Source organism: Lygodium microphyllum, chromosome 2 (assembly GCF_053477565.2).
Source record: "Lygodium microphyllum isolate KBCC chromosome 2, Lygodium_microphyllum_v1.1.10, whole genome shotgun sequence".
In the NCBI taxonomy this organism is placed as follows: Eukaryota; Viridiplantae; Streptophyta; class Polypodiopsida; order Schizaeales; family Lygodiaceae; genus Lygodium; species Lygodium microphyllum.
Genome location: NC_141136.1, coordinates 119,741,176 through 119,764,400, shown reverse-complemented (window position 1 = coordinate 119,764,400; position 23,225 = coordinate 119,741,176). Strand labels below are relative to the sequence as shown.

The 23,225-nt window shown below is 39.5% G+C and overlaps 1 protein-coding gene across 2 annotated transcripts in view; it reads left to right on the top strand.

Annotated features, from left to right (window-relative positions):
- LOC148040244 (aspartic proteinase nepenthesin-1-like) overlaps positions 1 to 10,547 on the top strand; it is a 107,441-nt gene extending 96,894 nt beyond the window's left edge. Inside the window, exons 11-13 of one of the 2 annotated variants that reach the window (XM_087697975.1) lie at positions 9,291 to 9,392; positions 9,472 to 9,569; positions 9,657 to 10,547. In XM_087697975.1, the coding sequence (XP_087554101.1) occupies positions 9,291 to 9,392; positions 9,472 to 9,569; positions 9,657 to 9,822 (366 nt within the window). In that variant the 3' untranslated portion in view covers positions 9,823 to 10,547. The remainder of the gene's footprint in view (positions 1 to 9,290; positions 9,393 to 9,471; positions 9,570 to 9,656) is intronic. The other variant, XM_087697968.1, reaches the window with a different exon arrangement.
- Positions 10,548 to 23,225: the final 12,678 nt, after the last annotated feature.

The following is a 23,225-nucleotide window of genomic DNA, read 5'->3' as shown; positions in this document are numbered from 1 at the left end:
GGCTTCCTGCAATAATTGCACCTCTTTTTCTTCTTTTGATCACCCTGAGAGGATGAAGTAGAAGGCTGACTAGTTGCTGTATTTTTGGGGACAGATTTCTGAAATCTCCCCTTATTCCGATCATTGGCTGCAAATGCCTGATCTGAGTGCATACTGGCATTCCGATTCACATGGCTCTGCTCCTCCTGCAGTAAAAGTGCAACCAATTGATCAAAGGAATAATAGTTGGCATTGCCCATGGCAACCAACCTCAAGGTAGTGGCGAAACCTTGGTAAGAGTCAGGCAACCCATCCAATGTGCCTGATACAAGCTGTGAGTCAGGGATGTCCTCATCAATATTAGCCAATTGCTCCTTTAAATCTTGAATAGCTGTAAGATATGCATCCATATTATCACCCTCATTCAGACGAGTATCCTTCAGTTGCTTGCGAAGATAAGCAACACGCGCCTCATTGCGTACCTGATACAAGGAAGCAAGCTTATCCCAAGAGTCCTTAGCAGTAGTGCATGATCTGATATGAGGAACAATACTTTTTTTGATAGACAAAGCAATAAATGCCTGTGCTTTAGCATCACGGCCATCCCACTGTATCATCTCCTGAGTAGGAGGAATGAAGGCATCATGGGAAGAACCAGTGGATGTAACATCACTAGAAGAAGGTGTAGCCTGCCTGACGGGCCTAGGCTCATTGCCAGATACTAGATTCCACAAGTTCTTGGAAACCAAGACGTGCTTCATCATGAATGACCACATAGGGTAGTTAACCCCATCAAGCTTATCATCAGCACTGAAGGCCCCAAAGAAATCATCTTTGCCACCAGCCATTACGCAGACAAATGCACAAGAATGACAAAAGCAAAGATTAGGAGCCTCAAGCTCTCAATTGCAAATACCAATTACTGACTCCACAAGCCTCAAGGCTTTCCAGGCATAAACCAACTGTATGACCAACTGAAATCTGCCAGCAATATTTGAATGTACCTGAAAAGACAAATCCCCGCAGGCAAAATTCAAACTGAATGCAGGAATTTCAGTCAACCAGTTGACCGGTCAACCCTAAAAGTCAACACTGGTCAAACACACAGTAAATCAGCTTTGACCAACTCGCCACCAGTAGATGTATGTTTGCAACAGCAAATACTACTGTAACTACAAAACCACTCAATAAACAAGCTGTTTGACCAAAACCGGGGCAGTTTTGACCAAAATGGTCGTAGTTTTGACCGCGAATGTCAAAATCCAGCAGGACCAAGGCAAATGGAACTAGAAGAGAAGGATGACCAGATCTGTACCAAATTTGACCCAAAACAGTCTCCGAAACCCTAAAACCAGAAGTGGTTTTTGCAAAACCGGAGGTGGTTTTGGAGCAGAAAAGTGATTTTGACCTGATTTTTGCACCCAGTAGGGGCGTCCTGACTTGTAGAGCTGCCAAAAAGTTTGCACTTTGTCAAAACCGTTGTGTGCAAGAAGTGGTTTTCTGACGCAACAGGTGGTTTTGACAGAAAACAGGCGGTTTTGGCCCAAATGAAGGCTGAATCAGCTTAAATGGAGTCCCCCAAGGTTGGAGAAGCAGCAAGAAGGATGGGAGATCATATTTGAAGCACTTTTCCGCGACGAAACTTTGAGCAATGGCTGGAAACTCCAGAAAATGGCGATGGGAAGCCTCCTGGGAGTGATGACCAGCAAGAAGAGGAAGCGGGAGGGTCAGATCTGAAGCAATGAAGTGATGGTAACCCGCTCTGATACCACTGTTGGGTGTAGTGGACAACGGAAGCAACAAGAGACGGAGGCAAGAAGCAAAGCGTGCTGCTGAAGTTGTATTACTGAAGTTATGAAGAATACAAAAGATACACCTAATATAATGAAACCCTAACCTAACATGATGAAACCCTAACTGGGAGTCATACATGTACTAGGTGTCCCAACTGGAACTAGTACTAAGTGTACCATAGGTCCTATAACTGATAATATCTAGGCCTACAAGGCACATACCAAGGAATGAGTGACACCTATGGATAGCCCATAGAGTGGCCTACAAGCACAAGAAGAAAGCAAAAAAAGTGAAAAAGCGCAAGTCAAGACCTAAAAGAGGTGGTCTAGAAGGAAATCGGACACAATGGAAGAAGCAAGAATGGAAATGGCCGAAAGTACAAGGGCGGTCTCAAAAGCTAAGTCAAAGGAAAAAGCACAGTCATAGTTTTTCCATATGTGAATCAAATGTCAAACGCAAACGCGTATGAAAGTATGAAACGAGTATGATTCAGACCCTAGACCTAAATCATACGTGACCCTAATTTTTTAACATATTCTTAACAAAATATGAGAAAAATACACAACCAAAAGCAAAACTGAAAACTGCATAATAGAGTCACATCATATATCATGATTCATGATTCATCTGTCATCAACTAATCTACTCATCATCTTCATCGTTCATTAAATTTACTCATCAACTAAGTACGTCAGGTAGCAGCATTTCCAAGTAGAGAGCTGTGTTTCCCACAGTTTGTGGAGTTCCTCAGGCTGAGTTCAGTTGTTTTCAGTCATGATTCCTCAGGAGTGTGTGTTTCAGACTACCTGGATCCAAGGAAAGAGTCGGCAGATAAAGGCGACCACATTCTATATGCTTTTGTGTAAAGTCGTCAACATTTTTTAATTAAAAAAAACGTCAAGTCTGATATGGGGTTTTCAGACGTCTGTTTTTCAAACGTTTACAAACGTTTGAAATTCATTTCAGACGCGTCTGAAAACAACTATGAGCACAATTGTAAATACAAGGCACCCCTAAAACTTTTTGTAAAAGAGCGTTAGGGTCTCTCCTGTGCAAATTGTAAAGATTGATGGGCGATAGGAAAGAAGTTAGGAAGATAAGAGGACAATGGGAAAGAGGGCCTAGGCCACGGCTGGCCATGTAAAAAAGGGGATAAGGGGATGACCTCCCAAAAGGGATTTCAAGGTTTTGTATATAAAGTTGAAAAGTGAATAAGGAGCTCGTTCTTTGGTGTGTAGCTAAAGTGGTCTCCTCTTGTCTTCTCTTCTTGCTTGCTTGTGCTTGTGCTTAAGAGAGGGAGTGTGAGAGTGTGAAAGAGTGAGTGAGTGAGTGAGGGTGAGGGACCATTGTGGATAAGCTCTCCATCTTCTCCTCTCTTCTTTTCTTCTCTCGTCTCGCACACGTGGCTATGGAGGATGGAGCAAGGTGGAGGATTGAGGATGCTTGAACTTGCATCTTGAATCATGAAGCTATCAGAGGACCTGAGGGAGGAGGCTACTCCATCGGCAACAAGGTAAGCTCACTACACTCGTAGGATTGAACGCGCATCAGCTGAGAGATAGTCATTTGTGCTCGCTTGAAACGCTTGAAACAATAAGGGGTCCGTGGATCTTGGCGGTTGAGCATGAGCTCCCACTACAATGACCTTCATCTTATAAACCCATTTGCATGGTAGGATTTTTTGTCCCTTAGGTAAAGGCACCAAATCCCAAGTACCATTTTTCTTTAGAGATTCCATCTTTGATAACATAGCTTTATGCCATTTCTTGTTGCCCGTCTCTATTCATTGTTTCCTTGAAGCATGACGGTTCACCACAATCTGTCAACATGGCATAATAAGCAACATAATCTAGCTATTTAGTATTTCTAGTCGATCTATGGACCCAATGATCAATGTTTGCTGGCTATTTAACTTGCAAATTTGCATTAACAACTTGTTGCTCAAAAGGTTCAGCATGCTGTCTTGCCTATTCTGGTTGTTTCAATGGCTCAATTTCTTGCTGAAATTGTAATATATTATAGGCAACTTCTTATTGATCAATTTCAGCATCATTCCTTGCATTTATAGAGTCATTTATAGTAGGTGTCGTACAACGGGAACTCTTTGCTGTCCTGCAGGTACTTCTTCAACATGACCCTTCTCACTTTCTTTGCCTTTTCAGGTTGTTTATGCATGTGAATTTTCTAGAAGATTACATCATTGTTGCATACAATTTTCCTTTTTTCGGAATCCCGTAACTCATACTCCATTTCTTCCTCGTTACCATATCTTAGGAAAATGCATTTACAAAACTTTGGCTCCAATTTGTTGTGTTGTTTTTTGCGTATATACACAAATGCCTCGCAACCAAACACTCTCAAGTATACAATACAAAGCTGGCTTGTCCCGACCACACTTCTTGAGGGACTATTCTTTGCAAAGATCTGTTTGGTGACCGATTTATCAAGTATACGACTATCATAACAGCCTTTGTCCAAAATCCATGAGGTAATGCAACATGAGATAGCATGGTACAAACTTTCTCTTGAATAGTCCTATTCATACACTCTGCGATACCATTTTGGGGTGTATTATAAGGGATAATAAGCTCCCTTTTTATCCCATTGCTATCACAAAAAGCTTGAAAGGCTTTGGATACATATTCCCCACCATTCTTAGAGCAAAGATAGTTTAATGTCTTGCTAGTCATATTTCAGTAAGTGCTAGGAATTTTTTTAACTTATCCAAAGTCTCGCCTTTACAATTAGCAACAATCGTAGAGTCCTTACATATCTTCCATTTACAATCCCCAAAAGTGGTATGATAACCTTCATCATCTAGCTACCTTGTCCTTATCAAGCTCTTCTTGAGCTAGGGTAACATGCCTCACATTATACAGAGTGAACATTGAATCATGTTGAAATGCTAATTGCACATTGCCAATCCCTACGATGTCACATGCATAATTGTCCCCCAAGTTGACAACACTATGCCTACCACCATTGTAGTCAAAGAACCACTCATGGTGTGATGTTATATGGAATGAAGCACTTGAATCAAGAATCCAGGTGTATATATCATCATCAAAATCTGCAATCAATGACTGTGCACTAAAAGAAGAACCAAAGAGTACATCATTGCCACTGTCACTCTTGCGATTGATTACATTGACTTTCTCTATCTTTACACTACTCTTCTGTTGGTTGTCCTTTTTCTCATCTTTGTTATCATCAATGTTTTTTTCTTTGCCCTTTTTTTTCTTCCACTTAAAGCAATCCCACTTGAAGTGTCCTTTCTTGCCACAATAATGACACTCCACATTTTTACCACGAGACTTGCTGCGTGCTTTTTTGTCACAGTCGCCATTCTGCTATGATTTACCTCTAGTATACAATGCATTTGAAGACTTGTTTGCTGAAATATTTTACCTATTGAGCTCCTCCACGAGTAAAGAGCTCTCCACATCTGAATATAGTAGCATAGCGTTAGAATTACTCATTGCTATCCTAAAAGTGTCCCAATGTTCAGGCAAAGTGCATAGCAAAAAGGGTTGCCTTGAACTCCTCACCAATGTGAAATTCCAAAGCAATTAGCTGGCTGAAAATAGAGTTAAACTCATTCAAATGTATAGGCATGGTTGTACCTTCCTTCATACATGTGATGGTCCAATCCTCAGAGACCCGCTCGGGACCCCCTGGGGACCCTGTCTAGGCCCCGGGGCAGCATTAGACCCATTTCATAACTTTGCCATCTCGACCCCTCAACGGCCCTTGGGTGAATCGTGTGCCGTGTTATGTTCCGTGTCGCGTTCCGTGACGTGTTGGGGTGCCCCGAGACGTGTTGAGGGGTCGAGATGGCAAAGTTATGGAATGGGTCTAGTGCTGCCCCGGGGCCTAGACGGGGTCTCCAGGGGGTCCCGAGCGGGTCTCTGAGGGTTGGACCATCACAATACAAAGGTCCATCAAAATTTTCAACCAATAAACCTTATTGGTTGCACTCTTTTGAGCATATAACTCCTCAAGTCATTGCCACATACCATAAGTAGATGTCAATTTCTTTATATTCAAGAGCAAAGTTTTGACATTGAAAGCTCTATGGTAGAGTGTGTAAGCTCATCTAACTCATCCCACTCATTTGGATCCATGGTTGTTGGTTTTACCCCTTTTGTCTTTTTAGACTTCATTTGTTTCTTTTGCACCAAGACATTATAGCACTGCTTCTCCCATATAGCAAAGTTGTGTGTACCCTCAAGCTACTTAATGTGCAAAAGATTGTTGCTATCATTGCTGCCAGCCATGATTTACAAAAGTGACTCCAAAGTCAACAAATGTGAGCCCAACTGTCACATAAACGACCAAGGTATGAAGCAAGTACCAACCAGCAATGAAAATTCAAGTAATTGCGGAAATTTCAGATCTGCAAATCAATATTCAGGTGGATGAAATGTGTGCTACAGCATACCATAAGCAGCACATCATAAGCAATTACAGCTGTTTCAAGGCTAATATATCAATTCATGAGAAAGCCCCAAATGTTAGCTGCAATTTCTACTCCAAAAGCATCCATGGCACAAATTTGACTTCCATGGTCAAAAGCCCCAACATTTCTGTTGGGATAAAGGCCCGGTTTAACCCCCCCCCCCCCTACCCGGTGTATAGTACGCGCACATTGTACATGTGAATGCACCCTTTACATGCCCTAAGTATAATACATTTTATTCTTTGTGTACCAACACATTGTTGGTACACTCTAATCGAATCGTACTTGACTCTGCTCTCACTCTTGCTCTCCAGCCGTCACACTCTCTTGCTCGACTTGCATCTCACTCAGCTGTGCTCGTTCCCCAACTTCCGAGAGGTCTTCTCACCTGTTGTGAAGATGACCACTCTACATGTGCTTTTTGCTCTCACTACTGTACTAGACTTAAGAGTTGTATCAAATGGATGCAAAAACAACTTTCTTGCATGGTGACATTGATGAGGAAATCTACATGAAACAGTCGAAGGACTTTGTAGTTCCTAGAAAAGAGCAAATGGTGTGTAAACTAAAACGCAGCTTGTATGGGGTGAAGCAAGCATCATGGCAGTGGTACAAAAGGTTTGACACCTTTATGCTTATCTCATGAGTTTACACGCAGCCATGCAAATCATTGCTTGTACATGAAAAAGGATACAGATGGCAGCTCCATCATACTTGTTTTGTATGTGGATGATATGTTGCTAGCTGGGAAAAGGAAGACTAGTTTGGATGCTCTCAAAAATCAGCTGAAATCAGCCTTCTCCATGAAAGATTTGGGGAATGCAAAGCATATTTTGGGCATGAGGATTCGTAGAGATAGAATGCAGAAATTGTTGTTTTTATCTCAAGAAAAGTACATTGGAAAGGTACTGGACAGATTTAACATGGCTGAAGCTAAGCCTTTTGGGGTACCCTTACCTCCTTATCTCAAGCTTAGCAAAGCCAACAGCCCGAAAGATGACGTGGAAGCAAATGCTAGGAAGGGAGTTCCTTATACATTAGCTTGTGGCTCTCTTATGTATGCTATGGTTGCTACTCGTCCAGACATTGCTCATGCAGTGGGAGTTGTTAGCAGGTTTATGTCAAATCCTGGCAAAGCACATTGGGAGGCTGTCAAGTGTATTCTTAGATACCTCAAGGGTACACAAAGAAAGTGTATTTGCTATGGGCAAGGTGCACTTACTTTGCAAGGTTATTGTGATGCAGACATGGCATGTGACTTGGATACTCGTAGGTCCACTAGCAGGTATGTCTTTACAGTTGCTAGTGGGGATGTTTCTTGGTGTTCCAAGTTGCAGAACATTGTTGCATTGAGTACCACTGAAGTTGAATACATATCAGCTATTGAAGCTTCTACGGAAGCTATATGGTTGAGCAGATTTGCAGAGGATCTCGGCATGTCTATGGTACTGCAATTTTGGGATGTAATAGCCAAAGTGTTGTGTATCTGGCTAAGAATGCCATGTATCATTCACGCACAAAGCATATAGATGTGCGATATCACTTCATCAGACAGATTCTAGAAGATGGTCAACTCACATTGACCAAGATTAAAACACAAGACAACCCTGTAGATGTTCTCACTAAAAGTCTAAGCAAAGCTGAGCACAAGCATTGCATACGACTAGTGGGAGTTGGTTAGCTAGAGGTTCACATCAGACCTTTAAGTGGGAGGTTGTTGGGATAAAGGCCTGGTTTAAACCCCCCCGTGTATAGTACACGCACATTGTACATGTGAATGCACCCTTTATGTGCTCTAAGTATAAATACATTTTATTCTTTGTGTATCAACACATTGTTGGTACACTCTAATCGAATCGTACTTGACTCTGCTCTCACTCTTGCTCTCCAGCCATCACACTCTCTCGCTCCCTCCTACTCGACTTCCATCTCACTCAATCGTGCTCATTCTCCAACAATTTCTTTGCTCAAATTGCTCAAATGACATCAAACGTAGCTCCCAAATGGATTGCACATGCCAATTTTACCAAAGTTTCACAAATTTTTAAAAAGCCCCAAATTTTTCTGGGATCCTATGGGATCATTTTGCATAGGAATTGCATTGCAAGTACGTCTCAAGGCCAAATTTGACCCAAACATTGCAAATTTTGCAAAATCTCCAAATTATACAGGGTCTAATGTGTCAAAATTTCAAGAATTGTATCTATCCCACTGCAATTTCTGCATATACGTGAAAAGCCCCAATTTTTGAGACCCAAGTGTACAAGAATCCACATTTTTTACCCAGCCAAGTAAAATCTTCACGCATACGCCAAATTTCCCAAATTTTGGGAGTAGATCTGTGCTCAATCTCTGAGATTTGTCGAGCTGTGCTTATGCGTGTGTGACAGCCTGCAGAGCACCAAGGAAGAAGAAAAAATTCATTAAAAAAAAGGACATGTCGGCAGGTCAGGCAGCATGTCACCTGCGTGTCTCCTGCCCGTGTCACTTGCCGCTCTTGTGCGCCCTCTGCGCTGACGCCTACTTGGCACGTGTGCTGCCTAACTTGCTTGTCACCTAGGCTGACCTGCAAAGCCTGCGATGACTGTCCTGGCCTGCAACCTGTGACCTGAGCGTGCTGCTTGCGTGACTGGCGCTTGATCCAAACTGATGACCTGCTGTTGGCACAGCTCAGACTGACTCCGGGAAGCGTGCTCACAATAACCTTCAGCTCTGATACAAGTTTGTGGTGGCCTACACGCAGTGCAGGTTTGATGCTCACAATGGCAATGGCAATGGTGGAGAGAGAGAGAGAGAGAGAGAGAGAGAGAGAGAGAGAGAGAGAGCGTGTGTGAGCAGGAGTAGAGAGTGAGAGAGAAAAGAATGCACAACATGTGGGTACAAAGAGTTGTACCTCTCTTAGGTTTTTGGTGTCATGTGACTCTTGTGGCATGTAGTTAGATATCATATGCACACTGTTTTCATATGTATTTTAAGGGTTCTTGGTTTGGCAAGCATCTCTAAATATCCAGTGTCTTTTTGTTCAAAAGCATTGATATTCAGTGGATCTTGCATGCAGGTTAATCTCATGGATTTTGTAGATAGTGGTAAAAATGTGACTGCCATCTTCACAGTGCATCTTGCTGCAACAAATGAGCATCTTCTGCAGACTGCAGCAGAGGTAAGCTCCCAGTTTACAATGCTCAAACTGTTTGCTATGAAACATGAAGAGAGCTTGAGTAGTCCTTGCTCTGTGGCAGACAATTATTGCTCATCTGAAAAGTGAGGATCTTTCCCTCCATGATTCCTTTGGGCCATATGTTGTCACCAACTGGAACCTAGCAATCGTCAAACAAAGGTGTGTTTATATCAATTTAAGTCAGGTAATTTAATTAATGTCATCTTTGAGCAGCTCTCATGAGGTAGTTTCTACTTTGCATGACAGGCCAAGCAATGAACCAAGGCTTTGGGTGTTAATTTTTGTATTTACCCTATTTGTGTTTGTAATAATGGCTGGCATTGGTTCCCTGGTCTGGTGGTATTTGTGGAGATTCAGAGGTCAAAAGTATGTAAGCATCCAAGAGAGCATTCAGATGACTGAGCAGATTTAATCCAAGACGTAGGAGTGTAGCAGTATTGCCCACTGGCTTGGCTTTTCTGTGCTCTAATGAAAAAGTCATCCACAAATGCATCTCAAATACATGTACGGTCCCTTCACGTGACCTGAGACACTACATTTTGTATCCTCTGCGTTCCTTTTTCATCCTCAAATGCCTCCCAGATACACGTACGGTCCCTTCATGTGACCTGAGACACTACATTTTGTATGCTTTGGGTTGAGATGATTTTTTACTGCATTACATTGTGCATCCTTTGGGCTCAGATGCTACATTCATTATGGTAAAGATATCAATATGGTGGGAGTGCAATTCAGCTCCACAACCTATGATGAAGAGTTACTTGAGATGTTCAAACCATGCAGCTGGCTCCAACAGATACAAGCTCCAAATGTGTCAATCTCCAATTGTCTTTTGGTTGAGACCAGCCCTCAGAAACTGCATGCTTGGGTTTCTTGCAAAGCTCTCTTGAGGTAGTGGAGCTTATGAAGTAAACAAGGGCAAAGAAGTCCACTGATAACAATTACAATACTATTGAGGAGGCACACATATTCTTTTCCATCAGTATATTTGTTCCTTTCATCAACCTCATCATTTTTCAAAATCTCTAACCATGACTGTTATCTTTTTCTTTATGTTTGGCAAGCTTTAATGATATTTATCATTCTCTATCTTCTTTTTTCCCTTGTCAATGTTACTGAATTAAAGAATATTCAGATGGTCAAGGGCCATCCAATTTTAGGATGAGATCTTTGTCAAGAGAGTTCCTAGTGGAAGGCTCTCAATTAGTGACATGGTGTTGTTACATGAGATTGCTTGGGGCCATTAGGTCTTTTGTACTAGTGTTGAGATTAGCTCTTACAATTTGTTTCTTATCTAATTGCTAGATAGGTATGGGATTTCATTTCAAGGGTTTGGATTTTAATGGCATTGCAAATATCTAGAATAATAAGCAAACGGGTAAGAAACAAACGATATTAAGCAACCACAAGTTGTGTAAGATGGTGGCCAATAGTGTTGCTACATAGGAAAATGCATATGGCCATTGTACCTGTTATACTAGTGTGAAGATTGCATCATATCATTTGTTTCCTACACCTCCCAATTAGTGAAAATTTGCTCATGGCCACTGTCTTATACAACTTATGGTTAGAGTGTATCATCATTTGTTTCTTACTCAATAGCTTATCGTTGTGGTTCTTTGAAACATCATTGAAATCTTTGTGGAGATTGCATCTTAGATTTCATTTTGTGTATTTGGATTTAAATGGCATTGCAAAGAACCACAATAGTAACCAATTGGGTTAGAAACAAATTATATTAAGCAACCACAAGTTGTGTAAGAAAATGGCCATGAGTAATCTTGTACAAAGTATAATATTGCTCTTGGTCTAGAAGATAAAGTACAAGGTTGAAGTAAAATAAAACTAGACTAGTTAGACAGGGATTTTCACATGTTAAAAGGGTATGACTTTTGAAAACAATTTACTTCAACTATCAAAATGATTACTATTTTCATAGTACTTCTAGTGGTCACTTATAAAAAGTGGCATGTTTACCAAATGGATATTAAATTACCGTTCTTGAATGGTGATCTCAAGGAGGAGGTGCATGTTACTTATCCACTAATTTGAGGCTTTCTATTCTAAAAACAAAGCATTTAAGCTAGAAAATGTATTATGTGGGTTGAAAGCCCTTAGAGCATAGAACCAATTAATTAGATAAGTACTTTTTAAGCTTAAAGTTTAACAGATATAAATGCTAACTTATATGCTTACAAAAATGGTGAAAGATTTGTAGTAATTGTTCTATATATGGATGATATTTTTATTATATGTGACTATGAAGATATGATCCATTATATTAGAAAGGCTTTGAGCTCCAATTTAAAAATGAGATACTTAGGGTTGTTGCAAGGAAATAACTACACTTATGAAAGTCAATGAGAAGTTATCCATTGAGAATACATCTATACTAGTAGACATTGTGAGGTACAAGAGGATGGTTAGTAGTCTCATCTACTCTTACAATAGCAAGACAAATATTAGTTTTATAGTTGGTGTTTTGAGTAGGTTTTCAAACAAACCACGAGAAGGAAATTGAAAATGTGAGATAAGGGTACTTATATATATGAAGGGAACCTTTTGTTATGTCATCACATACAATTTTGAAAGTTTTTTTATAGGGAATTGTGACTTAGACTAGGTAATTGAGTGTGATTCCAAGAAATCAATTTTTGAATATTGTCTCTTTGGGTTTAGTAATATTTTATTGGATAAGTAAGAAGCAATCATTATTGTATTGTTTTCTATCGAAACAGAGTACAAGGTAGCTTGTTTTGTTGCATGTGTAGTAATGTTAAGGAGGATCCTGTGGCATATGGGAGTATAGGATGAAGATATAATAGTGCTAAGATATGGTACTCATATTGTATCACATTGCCAAAAATTTTGTATTGATTTTTGGAATCACACTTAATTGCTAAGAAATCAATTCAGTATCACTATATGCATGATTTAATCGAGGGTAGGATAGTAAAGCATTTCTATTGTCCAATAGAGAAAATTGGAGCAAATATCTTCACCAAAGCTTTTTTAAAGAATCTATGTTGAGTTCATCTTCAAAGACTTGACATTGGGACGAGGATGTTTACTTGCGGGTGGACATTAAAGGGTATGTTAGATATGCACAATGCCCCACCCTCGTAAGATATCACCAACGATCCATGGTGCTCAAAGTTGTAACGGCCCCATTATGAGGAGAAGCCATACGTAAGCCCGCACATTGGTCTAAGTTTTAGCTTTTATGTGAGATGAGGTCTATGTGATAGGATGGCAAAAATGTGGCCTTTGTGGGTCTAGCCTTTGGGTTAAACTAGTTAAATTAATAATAACTTAAAGTACACTACATCAAGTTACAAGATGTGGGAGTTATTAGGATTCTCTATTTTTTGGGGTCTAGGGTAGTACACTAACTTGATGATAAAGAAAATATTTATTGGAATATTTCCTAACCGATTAGGGAATGTGGTTGACTAGGGAAGGTTCATAATATGGTCAAAGAGGTCGACCAGACTATTTCCCAAGCTATAAAAGAAAGACTCTTGTAAAGGGGTCATCAATCTATCTTTCACCTAGTCAAATTTCTTTTAGCTACCCTTAAGCTCTTCATATATCATCTATCTAGATCACCATCTAAGCTTCATAGTGGAAGCACATGAGTGGATAACTCTATCTTTGTATCAATTTGTTTGAAATCAAATAAGCTTTTATCCTTCTCATATTTGCTTTGTGTTCTCTATTTTTTGCTCAAATTCTATTCGTTGCATTGTGTAAATTTTACATATGTTACTAGGAAGTTTCAGATTTAATCTTTTTGTAAGAAGAGTGATGTATTAGATGCATTCCAAAAGTTCTAGGTATTTGTAGAGATATCAGTTGGGCAAAAATCTTAAGTGCTTAAGAATTGACAATATCAACGAATATGTTTCTTATGCCCTTGTGAACTTTTGTGCAAGCCATGATATCAAAAGAAAGTTATCCCTAAAAATCGTGCTCAAATTGGTGTGGTTGAAAAGATGAACATTACCATTTAGGAAATGATTTGTAGTATGCTAATGGTCTCACTAATGGGTTTTGAAATGAAGCTATAAAGAAAATAGTGCACTTGATTAATAGGTCTTCTAATAGGATGGCAAATTTCTAGCGGAGTTATGGCGTGGAAAGAGGCATAGTTATAATTATTTACGTGTCTTTGCCTATGAAGCATTTGTGCATGTACCTAAGGACAAGAAGAGTGAGCTTGATCCCAAGTCCAAGAAGTGTATCTTTCTTGGATGTGGGGAGTCATGAGAAATGGGATATTTCTTATGGGATTGTGAGTTTAAGAAGGTAGTATACAAATGGAATGATTAATGACGATAAGATGTATAGGTAGCTTGTTAAAACACTTGAGAAATAGTTGCATGGAAAAATGATTATGGTGGTTTAGGTCAATGAAATCCCCACATTAATGCACCTTAGCATCTTGCACGATATTCAAGAAATTTACTTGCAAGTGAAGGTCTTACATTCTTAGGGCTAAGTTTTTTGTTTTTTATCACTCAAGCGCTTTTGATAGAGCAAAGAATTGAGTGCTAAGTACCCTCGTTATGTAGATAGCTTTGGAGACTTAGGGGATCCTAGAGGAGATTTTAGCTAGTAAATTTCCTGTGGCTGCAAAAGGAGTGCAATGACATACTGCCTGACCTTCTAGGGTTGGAATGTCCAATCCTAGGCAAGACAATTGTCTTCTCTTGTGGGAGAGAGAGATTGCTGTAGGTGGACTTCCATACCATTGCTTGCAAATTTTATCAATAGATTGAATTGCTACAAGTTTGAATGTAGCTTAGGATGATGAAATAAAGCCAAGACAAAAAATGGCAATACAACTCAAGATGGGGTGATGCTAGTAGATGGAGAGAGAGAGAGAGAGAGAGAGAGAGAAAGAGAGAGAGAGAGAGAGAGAGAGAGAGAGAGAGAGAGAGTGAGAGTGAGAGTGAGTGAGTGTGTGTGTGTGTGTGTGTGCGCGCGCGCGCGTGTGCAATAGCCACACACACATAGAAGATCAAGAAGTATAGTTTCACAGTTTGATAGTTAGGAAAGCATACTCTAAGAGTTAAAATTCTTTTAGGCTAAATACTACAATGAGTGCTTTTCACATTGTGCCAAAGACACTATATCTTATAACACGTTTACATGCTTTTACCCACAGTACTTAGAATGCGCCTTTATAGGCTTAAAGCAATAGAGGCAAGGAAACTTGCCAATTTGACATATTGGATTATATATGCATTTCAATGTCTCACATATCATTTATGTCCTATGCTATGGGATATGTCCCAAAAAGGGTCCCTTCTCTCTTTTGCAAAACATGGAAAGGTATTGAAAATAGAACTATCACATTCTTACCCCTCTAGGACCATTAGTTTTGTAACACATCCAAGGAATAACTTGTTAGTATTTGACCATATTTTTGAATTAATGTAGTGTCACTAATTCACCACTTTTCACATTTGAGGAGAATGTTTTTCATCATTTAAATCAAATTTTTTTTCTATCATTATGGGAGGTATAGACACCCCAAAAGGGCCTTATAAGGATTAGACCAAGGAGGATTACATTTTGTCATCTAAGGAAGGTGGTGGGCCTTGATCTTATGATGAGAAAAGTGTTCACATTTTTTTGTGAAAGACAGTGGTCTGGATTCTAAGACTTTTTTTTAAAAACCCCACCATGGAGAATATAGTTTGGAAGTAAATGTGGCATGCAACAATGGGAGCTTAGTCTAGTGGTAAATACAAGCTCCCATAAGTTAGAGATCATGGGTCAAATACTACTCATTTGAGGCACATTTTGAATAAAACGTCAAAATGGTTGGCTAACCATGGCATGCGGTCATGTGGCATACTTAAAAGAATTCCAATTTTGCCACTTTAGGCACCATAATTGAAAATTGTAAATAAAAAAATGATTTCTCATTTCAAATGCAAACATTTCTTCCCAATCACATCAAAGTAGAATTGTTTTATATGAATGGGAGTATTTGTGTATTTGAAAATCATTCACTTTTTGAGGGAAACTACTTTTCCTTTTTCCAAATGAGATTGGTGTACACAATACCCTCCTTCAATGGGTAGGCTTAAAAAATCTTGTAATTAGAAAGTGTTAAACTCCTAATCTAAAGGGACCTTTTGAAGTCCACATTTCCTCTAATGAACATGTTTCATATTGCCAAAAATATTTATCCTAGCATTATTAAACTTCTCATTTTATTCACTTGCCCACCAGCAAAGTTGCTCATCTCCATGGATCCTTTTTGGGTGGTCCTACATAATGACCTGTGTCAGCAAGCTCAAACCAAGTAAGCAAAACCTTCATCTATATAACATTCACTAGTCTACTTTGTAGCATTGACTAATGGATGTGAGATAGGTTTGGTAGTTGTTGGGGTAAAGGCGCCTCTGCCTAGCCGCCTGTGTATTACTACACTGACAGTACCCACCACTGCACACTACAGGTGGCGGGCGCCCGTCACAGTCACTTATTCTTTATTCTTTTAGTGACAGTTTGAATAAAGGAAGGCCGGGCCACACATTGTGGTTGTTGGAGTTCCCACTTTTGAGTCTTGCTCTCTCTTGCTCTTGGTGCGGAGATCGGTCGCAGTATGCTCACGTAGTGAATCCCGGAAGGTCCCCAAGAACAATGAACTCTACCTTTTTGCACAAAAAACAATGTAAAAGCATGAACGACAAGAAGCAAGAGACCAATTGGGTTCAATCTCCCCCCATGCCTTGTGTGAGCGCTTCACAAAGCATATATTTTATGTATATTTCCATCTTCATGCTCAATAATAGCCCAATTTACAAAAATATGACAAGCTTTTAGCTTTTGAGTTTGCTTTCTACAAAAATAGGAAATAAATCTAATGGACGGTGCCCATGGGGTCTGGCACGCCCAACACAATGTCCCAAATAGAAATAACATATCCGTGCGCATAGGCGCATACAAAATAATAATCAATAATCAATGTCTCGATAGACATAACAAAATATAGGCGTGGCGCCTATCAAAATATAATCCAAAGGTCGAATACTCGCTAGACTCCAATGCTTTCCTCCGCCACTGCTGCTATCTCTACACATCAACTGAAGCATTCACAATCGTTAGTAAAATAATACAATTAAACTGACAAAAGTGAATACCTAGCAGTCTTCAGTTACATAAATAAATCAACTGGTTAGAAATAAATCCTAACCTTAATTTATTACGAGTGCGCACTCTAAACTCATAAACGTTTATTAATTTAATATGCATTTTGCGGAATCACCTGCTATGGAATCACCCATGTACACACTAAATTAATGAAACGCCCGAAAAGGACAGGCGTCCCCATCAACTTCTCGCACAAAGAATCCTCTTTGTGTATGAGCCCCGGTCATCTAAGTTTACGGAATCCACCGTAAAACCTCACGGAATCCACCGTGGAATATGCCTCCTGGCATCATACCCCCGAGTGGGATAGCAATTGACCTCAATTGCTATTAGCTCAATGTGGAGTCAACAGAGTGGGGAAAGCATTTAAGTCTCTAGCGTGCATCCATTGTGCTTCCTCTACAGGATGGTTCTTAATAAAGGTGGATTTTCATAAACAGGGTGGATAGGTAATTGGCCTCTAAATGGTCTCAATAAACTAATGTGAAATGTATTGTGAATTTTCCAATGAGATGGTAATTCTAACTTGAATGCATTATCATTAATCTTATGAATGATTCTAAATGGTCCATAGAATCTAGGAGCTAATTTGACAACTGGATGTCTATCTACACTTTGCAGTCTACGTTTTTCTATTCTCAGCCAAACATAATCATTAACTTTGAAATTCATGGCTTGTCTTTTCTTGTTGGCTTGTTTGGTATATGATTGTTGGGCTTTAGCAATCATATCCTTAACCTCATCAAAAATACTATTATGCATAGTAGCAATATCATCAGCACTCTGAATTCTATTAGACAAAGATGCAACAGGTGTAGACAATCTATATCCATAAATGACTTCAAAAGGTGTTTTCTTTGTAGATGTGTGCGGTGTATTGTTATATGCAAACAGTAATAAATGCAAATGAGTGTCCCATGTCTGAGGTTTAGAGATAGTATATTCACGTAAAAGATCTAGAATGGTGCTTTTTGTGGCTTCTGTTTGTCCATTTGTTTCTGGATGAAATGCAGATGAGAAATCAATCTTTGTGCCTAGATTTGCAAACAGTGTAATCCAAAAATTGTTACAAAATCTAGAATCATGATCTGAAATAATCACTTTTGGCAATCCATGGTTAGTAAAAACAGTTTTCAAAAATAATTGTGCTGCTTGTGATGCTGTTAAAGTTTTCTTACATGGAATGAAATATGCTTGCTTACTAAATCTATCTACAATTGTCCAAATCATGTCATGGTTAGATTTAGTATTTGGTAAACCAGTAATGAAATCCATAGAAATATGTTCCCAAGGTTTAGATGGAATAGACAAAGGCATTAGTAATCCATACTGTTTACCATGATGTCTCTTTATTCTTTGACAAATCAAACATTCAGAAACGAAATTAGATACATCTGCATCCATATGCGGCCAATAAAAATCTTCAGTTAACATGCGTAATGTAGATATGATACCTCTATGACCTTGATATGGGGGACAATGAATTTCATTCAAAACAAAAGATCGGAATGGAATAGTAACACACAGTCTCTTTTCAAAAAACATAAATCCATCATTATATGACAATGAATCAACAGGAATGAAATTATTTTGAACTAATTTTTGCCAATCAGAATGAAAAGTAATATCCTGGTGATATGTATCTTTCATAGCAATCAAAGAATCAAAAGATATGACAGAAATATTATGAATTGCAGGTCTTCTACTCAATGCATCAGCAACTACATTTTCTTTTCCAGGTTAGTATTGAATGATAGGATGAAAACTTTGAATGAAGGAAGCCCATTTGATATGACGGTCAGAAATTTGGGGTTGGCTAAGTAAATGTCTAATGCTTTGCTGGTCAGTCTTTATCATGAATTCTGAACCCATTAAGTAGTGTTTCCACTGTCTTAATGCTTGTACAACTGCTAATAGTTCTTTGTCATAAGTGGAATATTTCAGCTCAGAGGGTTTCAGCTTAGAACTAGAATATGCTATTGGATGATTGTCTTGCATTAGTACGGCTCCTATTCCTGATCCGCTAGCATCGGTCACAACTAGAAAGAATGGTCTATTAAAGTCAGGCAACTGTAAAACTGGAGCATTGGTTAATGCACGTTTCAGTAAGTCAAAGGATTTCTGCTGAGTTTCAGTCCATTGATAAACAATTCCTTTCTTGAGAAGTTTGGTTAATGGTAAAGCAAGTAATGAAAAATTACGTACAAACTTCCTATAGAAACTACCAAGACCAAGGAATGAGCGTAACTCATGCACGTTTTTAGGAACAGGCCAATGCAATATTGCATCAATTTTCTTAGGATCAACTTTAATTCCTTCTTTTGATACAATATGACCTAAGTACTCAATTTCTGTCTTAAAGAATTCACTCTTTTCAGGATTTGCAAACAATTGATTTTCTTTCAGTAATTGAAAAACTAATGATAAATGCTCATAATGCTCTTTTTCACTTTGACTAAACACCAAAATATCATCAAAGAAAACAATCACACAATACTGATATTTCAAAAAGATACGGTTCATCATTCTACTAAAGGTGGCAGGTGCATTAGTCAATCCGAATGGCATGACTAAGAATTCGTAATGGCCAAACTGTGTTCTGAATGCAGTCTTAAATATGTCAGATTTATCTAGCCTCACTTGATGATATCCAGACTTAAGGTCAATTTTACTAAATATAGAAGATCCTTGCAGTTTGTCCATAAGGTCATCAACTCTAGGTATAGGATACCTATTTTTTACAGTGATCTTATTTAAAGCTCGGTAGTCAATACACATACGATAGGTATTATTCTTTTTCTTGACTAAAAGTACAGGTGCACCGAATGGAGAACTGCTAGGTCGAATTAAGCCTCTATTTAGTAATTCTTCAACTTGACTCTGGATTTCTTTTTGCTCTATTTGATTGTGCCTATATGGTGCTTTGCAAGGTGGTTGTGTGCCAGGGATTAAATCAATCTTATGGTCTTCTGGACGTGAAGGAGGTAAACCTGGTGGTAGGTCTTCTGCAAAACAGTCCTTAAAATATGCAAGAAATTCCTTATGCCTAGGGTGCATATGATTTTCCTTTGCGTGCAATTCATTCACCCAAATGAGATATGATTTAGTACTCTTGCATAATGCACGTTTTGCTTGAGTATGCGAAAGCAGTGGAAAAATATTAGATGCATGCATACCATATAATGTAATAGATTTTCCTTGAAAATTAATATTCATTGTGTGTGTGGAATAATCTATATTTGGGTTACGCTGGTGTCGCCAAGGCATTCCTAGAATAATGTCACTCGACTGTAATGGAACAACTAAGAAATTTCTTCTTTCAATGTATGAACCAATTTGAATCTCTAAATCTTGTACTTCTTGTGTGCCATTGTACCTAGTGCCTAAAAATGCAGCTTTTATGCGATAATGCGTAGGTACAGTCTGTAATTTCAATTCCTTTACCAATTTTGCTGAAATAAAGTCATGAGTACTACCGTCATCATGCAAGATAGTCCTTTCCTTTCCATGCACCAAACATTTCATAGTCAATAATGAATGTGGAGTAGGCATACCTGGTAAAGTGTCGGAAGTAGTAGTAGTATCATCCTCATCTTCAGTGAAATCAGGCATATCCTCATGCTCGTCTTCGTCCATGGCTCCAAGATAGTTGATATGTGCTGGTGGCTTCTTTGAATGACAATTTGTTGCGAGATGCCCAGGCTGGTGACATTTATAGCATACTATTGGCTTGGCTTTGGTTACATTATTTGCAATGGCTGGAAGTCTGGGTACATTTGGATTTGCTTGTGGAATAGGCTTAGGATTTGGATTGACATTGGATGGTAATGCAGGTGGTTTAGCCCAATTCTTGCGAAAAGATGGGGATGAGAAACGACCTGGATTAAACCTTCTAAAATTGGAATTGAATTGTTTAGATCCATAATTACCATTGGCTTGGAATTGCTGTGGTCGTCTGTCTCTTCCACGTAACTTATCTTCAGTGTCGTGAGCTAGTGAGATGGCGTCTTCAAGGGTAGCAGGCTTGAACATGTTCACTTTAGCGTAATAATGTCCAAGAAGTCCAGACATATACTTCCGCTTATGTGTCGTCTCTGGTACGTCTTCAAGCATGCGTAGCTGTAGGAGTGCATTCCAAAAACGCTCTGTATACTGTGGAATAGGCTCACGATCCTGTTGTTGAAGTAAATCCCATTGCTTGATAGCCTTCTCATGAAATTGCGGTGGAATGAAATTCTGCATGAACTTCTTCTTGAAATCTTCCCAAGTAGCAGAATATTCTATGCTCTTACGTACTACAGTCCACCAAAGTGATGCTCTGTCTACCAAATGATTAGTAACACACTTGATTTTATCTTTTTCTGGATAGGTTTCCTCATGGAAATAGTCATCAAACTGGCTAATGAATGATAAAACAGTCTTTCCTTCTCGTATGCCATTGAAAGTGCGAAATTTGAAACTTCGTTTACTTATCTTTGATTCCTTGCGAATGGTTTGAGCTTCAAGAGTGGCGTCGATGGTACGTCGAATCAAATCTTCAGCTTGAGGTTCTTCTTTGTCGGTAGATGCTCTTTGTAATTTTGTCAATTGCGCTTGCAATGCTTGCCTAGCCCTTCGTTCTTCTTCCAATTGCAGCATGATTAGATCCAGCTTTTGTTCCATGGTAGGCTCAGGTAGGTCGTCTTCAGCCATAGGATCATCCATATGTGGGGTCGTCATCCTGTAAAACTCAAAAGACCTTTCTCACTCAAAATCAGGTTAGCGGGATGAGCGTAGCTCAAATTCAGGGTTACAAGGCTATGTATTTTTGGGTATTTCTTTCTCAATTTTCAGAAAATTTGCAATATTTCCTTCTTCGTTTGCTGAAAATACTTCAGCGGACCTGTAGATAGGTAGAATACTTTGCCACGAACAACTTTCCAGTTCAGAGTTTTTGCGCAGGAACAACCCTTCTAGGAGTTTTAAGCACTAGTCAGTTTTGACTCCAATTGACTAGTCTGACTTGCAGAGCTGCAGACTTAGCCGACTTGCAGAGTTACAGACTTGCAGAACTTAGGCCGACTTGATGAACTTGCAGGACTTGATTCCAGTCGACTTGCAGGACTTGACTTCGGAGGTGCAGGACCTGAAGTTTGTCGACTTGTGTGTCTTGTACAACTTGATGAAAGCTTAATGATTTAAGCTTAATAGCTTAAGCTATGGAAGGGGGGGTTAATAGGCAGCAACGGCGCGAATCGTGGGGGGGGGGCCGTTTTCTCCATGATGCGTGATTTTCGGAAGGCCCTCTTACAGCTCGATGAGGATTTGTGGAATTTCCTTAAGCTTTTAAGCTTTATGACTAAGCTTTTGAAGAAATTAGATATGAACTTCTTACTGTATATCCACGACTTGATGAAGGAGATGAATGCATGGTCCTCCGCCTGTATAGCCTAGTCCTTCGCGATCTGAGAGTAGAAACAGGGGTTCTTGATCACCAGAAGTCTGCCTGTATCGACGGTTCGCGACGAGATTGACTGTAGAGCCCGATCGTTCCTAGAGCTCCGCCTTCGCTCGAGATGGGTAGCGATTGGAAGCTCTTGATCTCAGCTCCGCTCTGATACCACTGGTGCGCAGATCGGTCGCAGTATGCTCACGTAGTGAATCCCGGAAGGTCCCCAAGAACAATAAACTCTACCTTTTTGCACAAAAAACAATGTAAAAGCATGAACGACAAGAAGCAAGAGACCAATTGGGTTCAATCTCCCCCCATGCCTTGTGTGAGCGCTTCACAAAGCATGTATTTTATGTATATTTCCATCTTCATGCTCAATAATAGCCCAATTTACAAAAATATGACAAGCTTTTAGCTTTTGAGTTTGCTTTCTACAAAAATAGGAAATAAAGCTAATGGACGGTGCCCATGGAGTCTGGCACGCCCAACACAATGTCCCAAATAGAAATAACATATCCGTGCGCATAGGCGCATACAAAATAATAATCAATAATCAATGTCTCGATAGACATAACAAAATATAGGCGTGGCGCCTATCAAAATATAATCCAAATGTCAAATACTCGCTAGACTCCAATGCTTTCCTCCGCCACTGCTGCTATCTCTACACATCAACTGAAGCATTCACAATCGTTAGTAAAATAATACAATTAAACCGACAAAAGTGAATACCTAGCAGTCTTCAGCTACATAAATAAATCAACTGGTTAGAAATAAATCCTAACCTTAATTTATTACGAGTGTGCACTCTAAACTCATAAACGTTTATTAATTTAATATGCATTTTGCGGAATCACCTGCTATGGAATCACCCATGTACACACTAAATTAATGAAACGCCCGAAAAGGACAGGCGTCCCCATCAACTTCTCGCACAAAGAATCCTCTTTGTGTATGAGCCCCGGTCATCTAAGTTTACGGAATCCATCGTAAAACCTCACGGAATCCACCGTGGAATATGCCTCCTGGCATCATATACCACTGGTGCGCAGATCGGTCGCAGTATGCTCACGTAGTGAATCCCGGAAGGTCCCCAAGAACAATGAACTCTACCTTTTTGCACAAAAAACAATGTAAAAGCATGAACGACAAGAAGCAAGAGACCAATTGGGTTCAATCTCCCCCCATGCCTTGTGTGAGCGCTTCACAAAGCA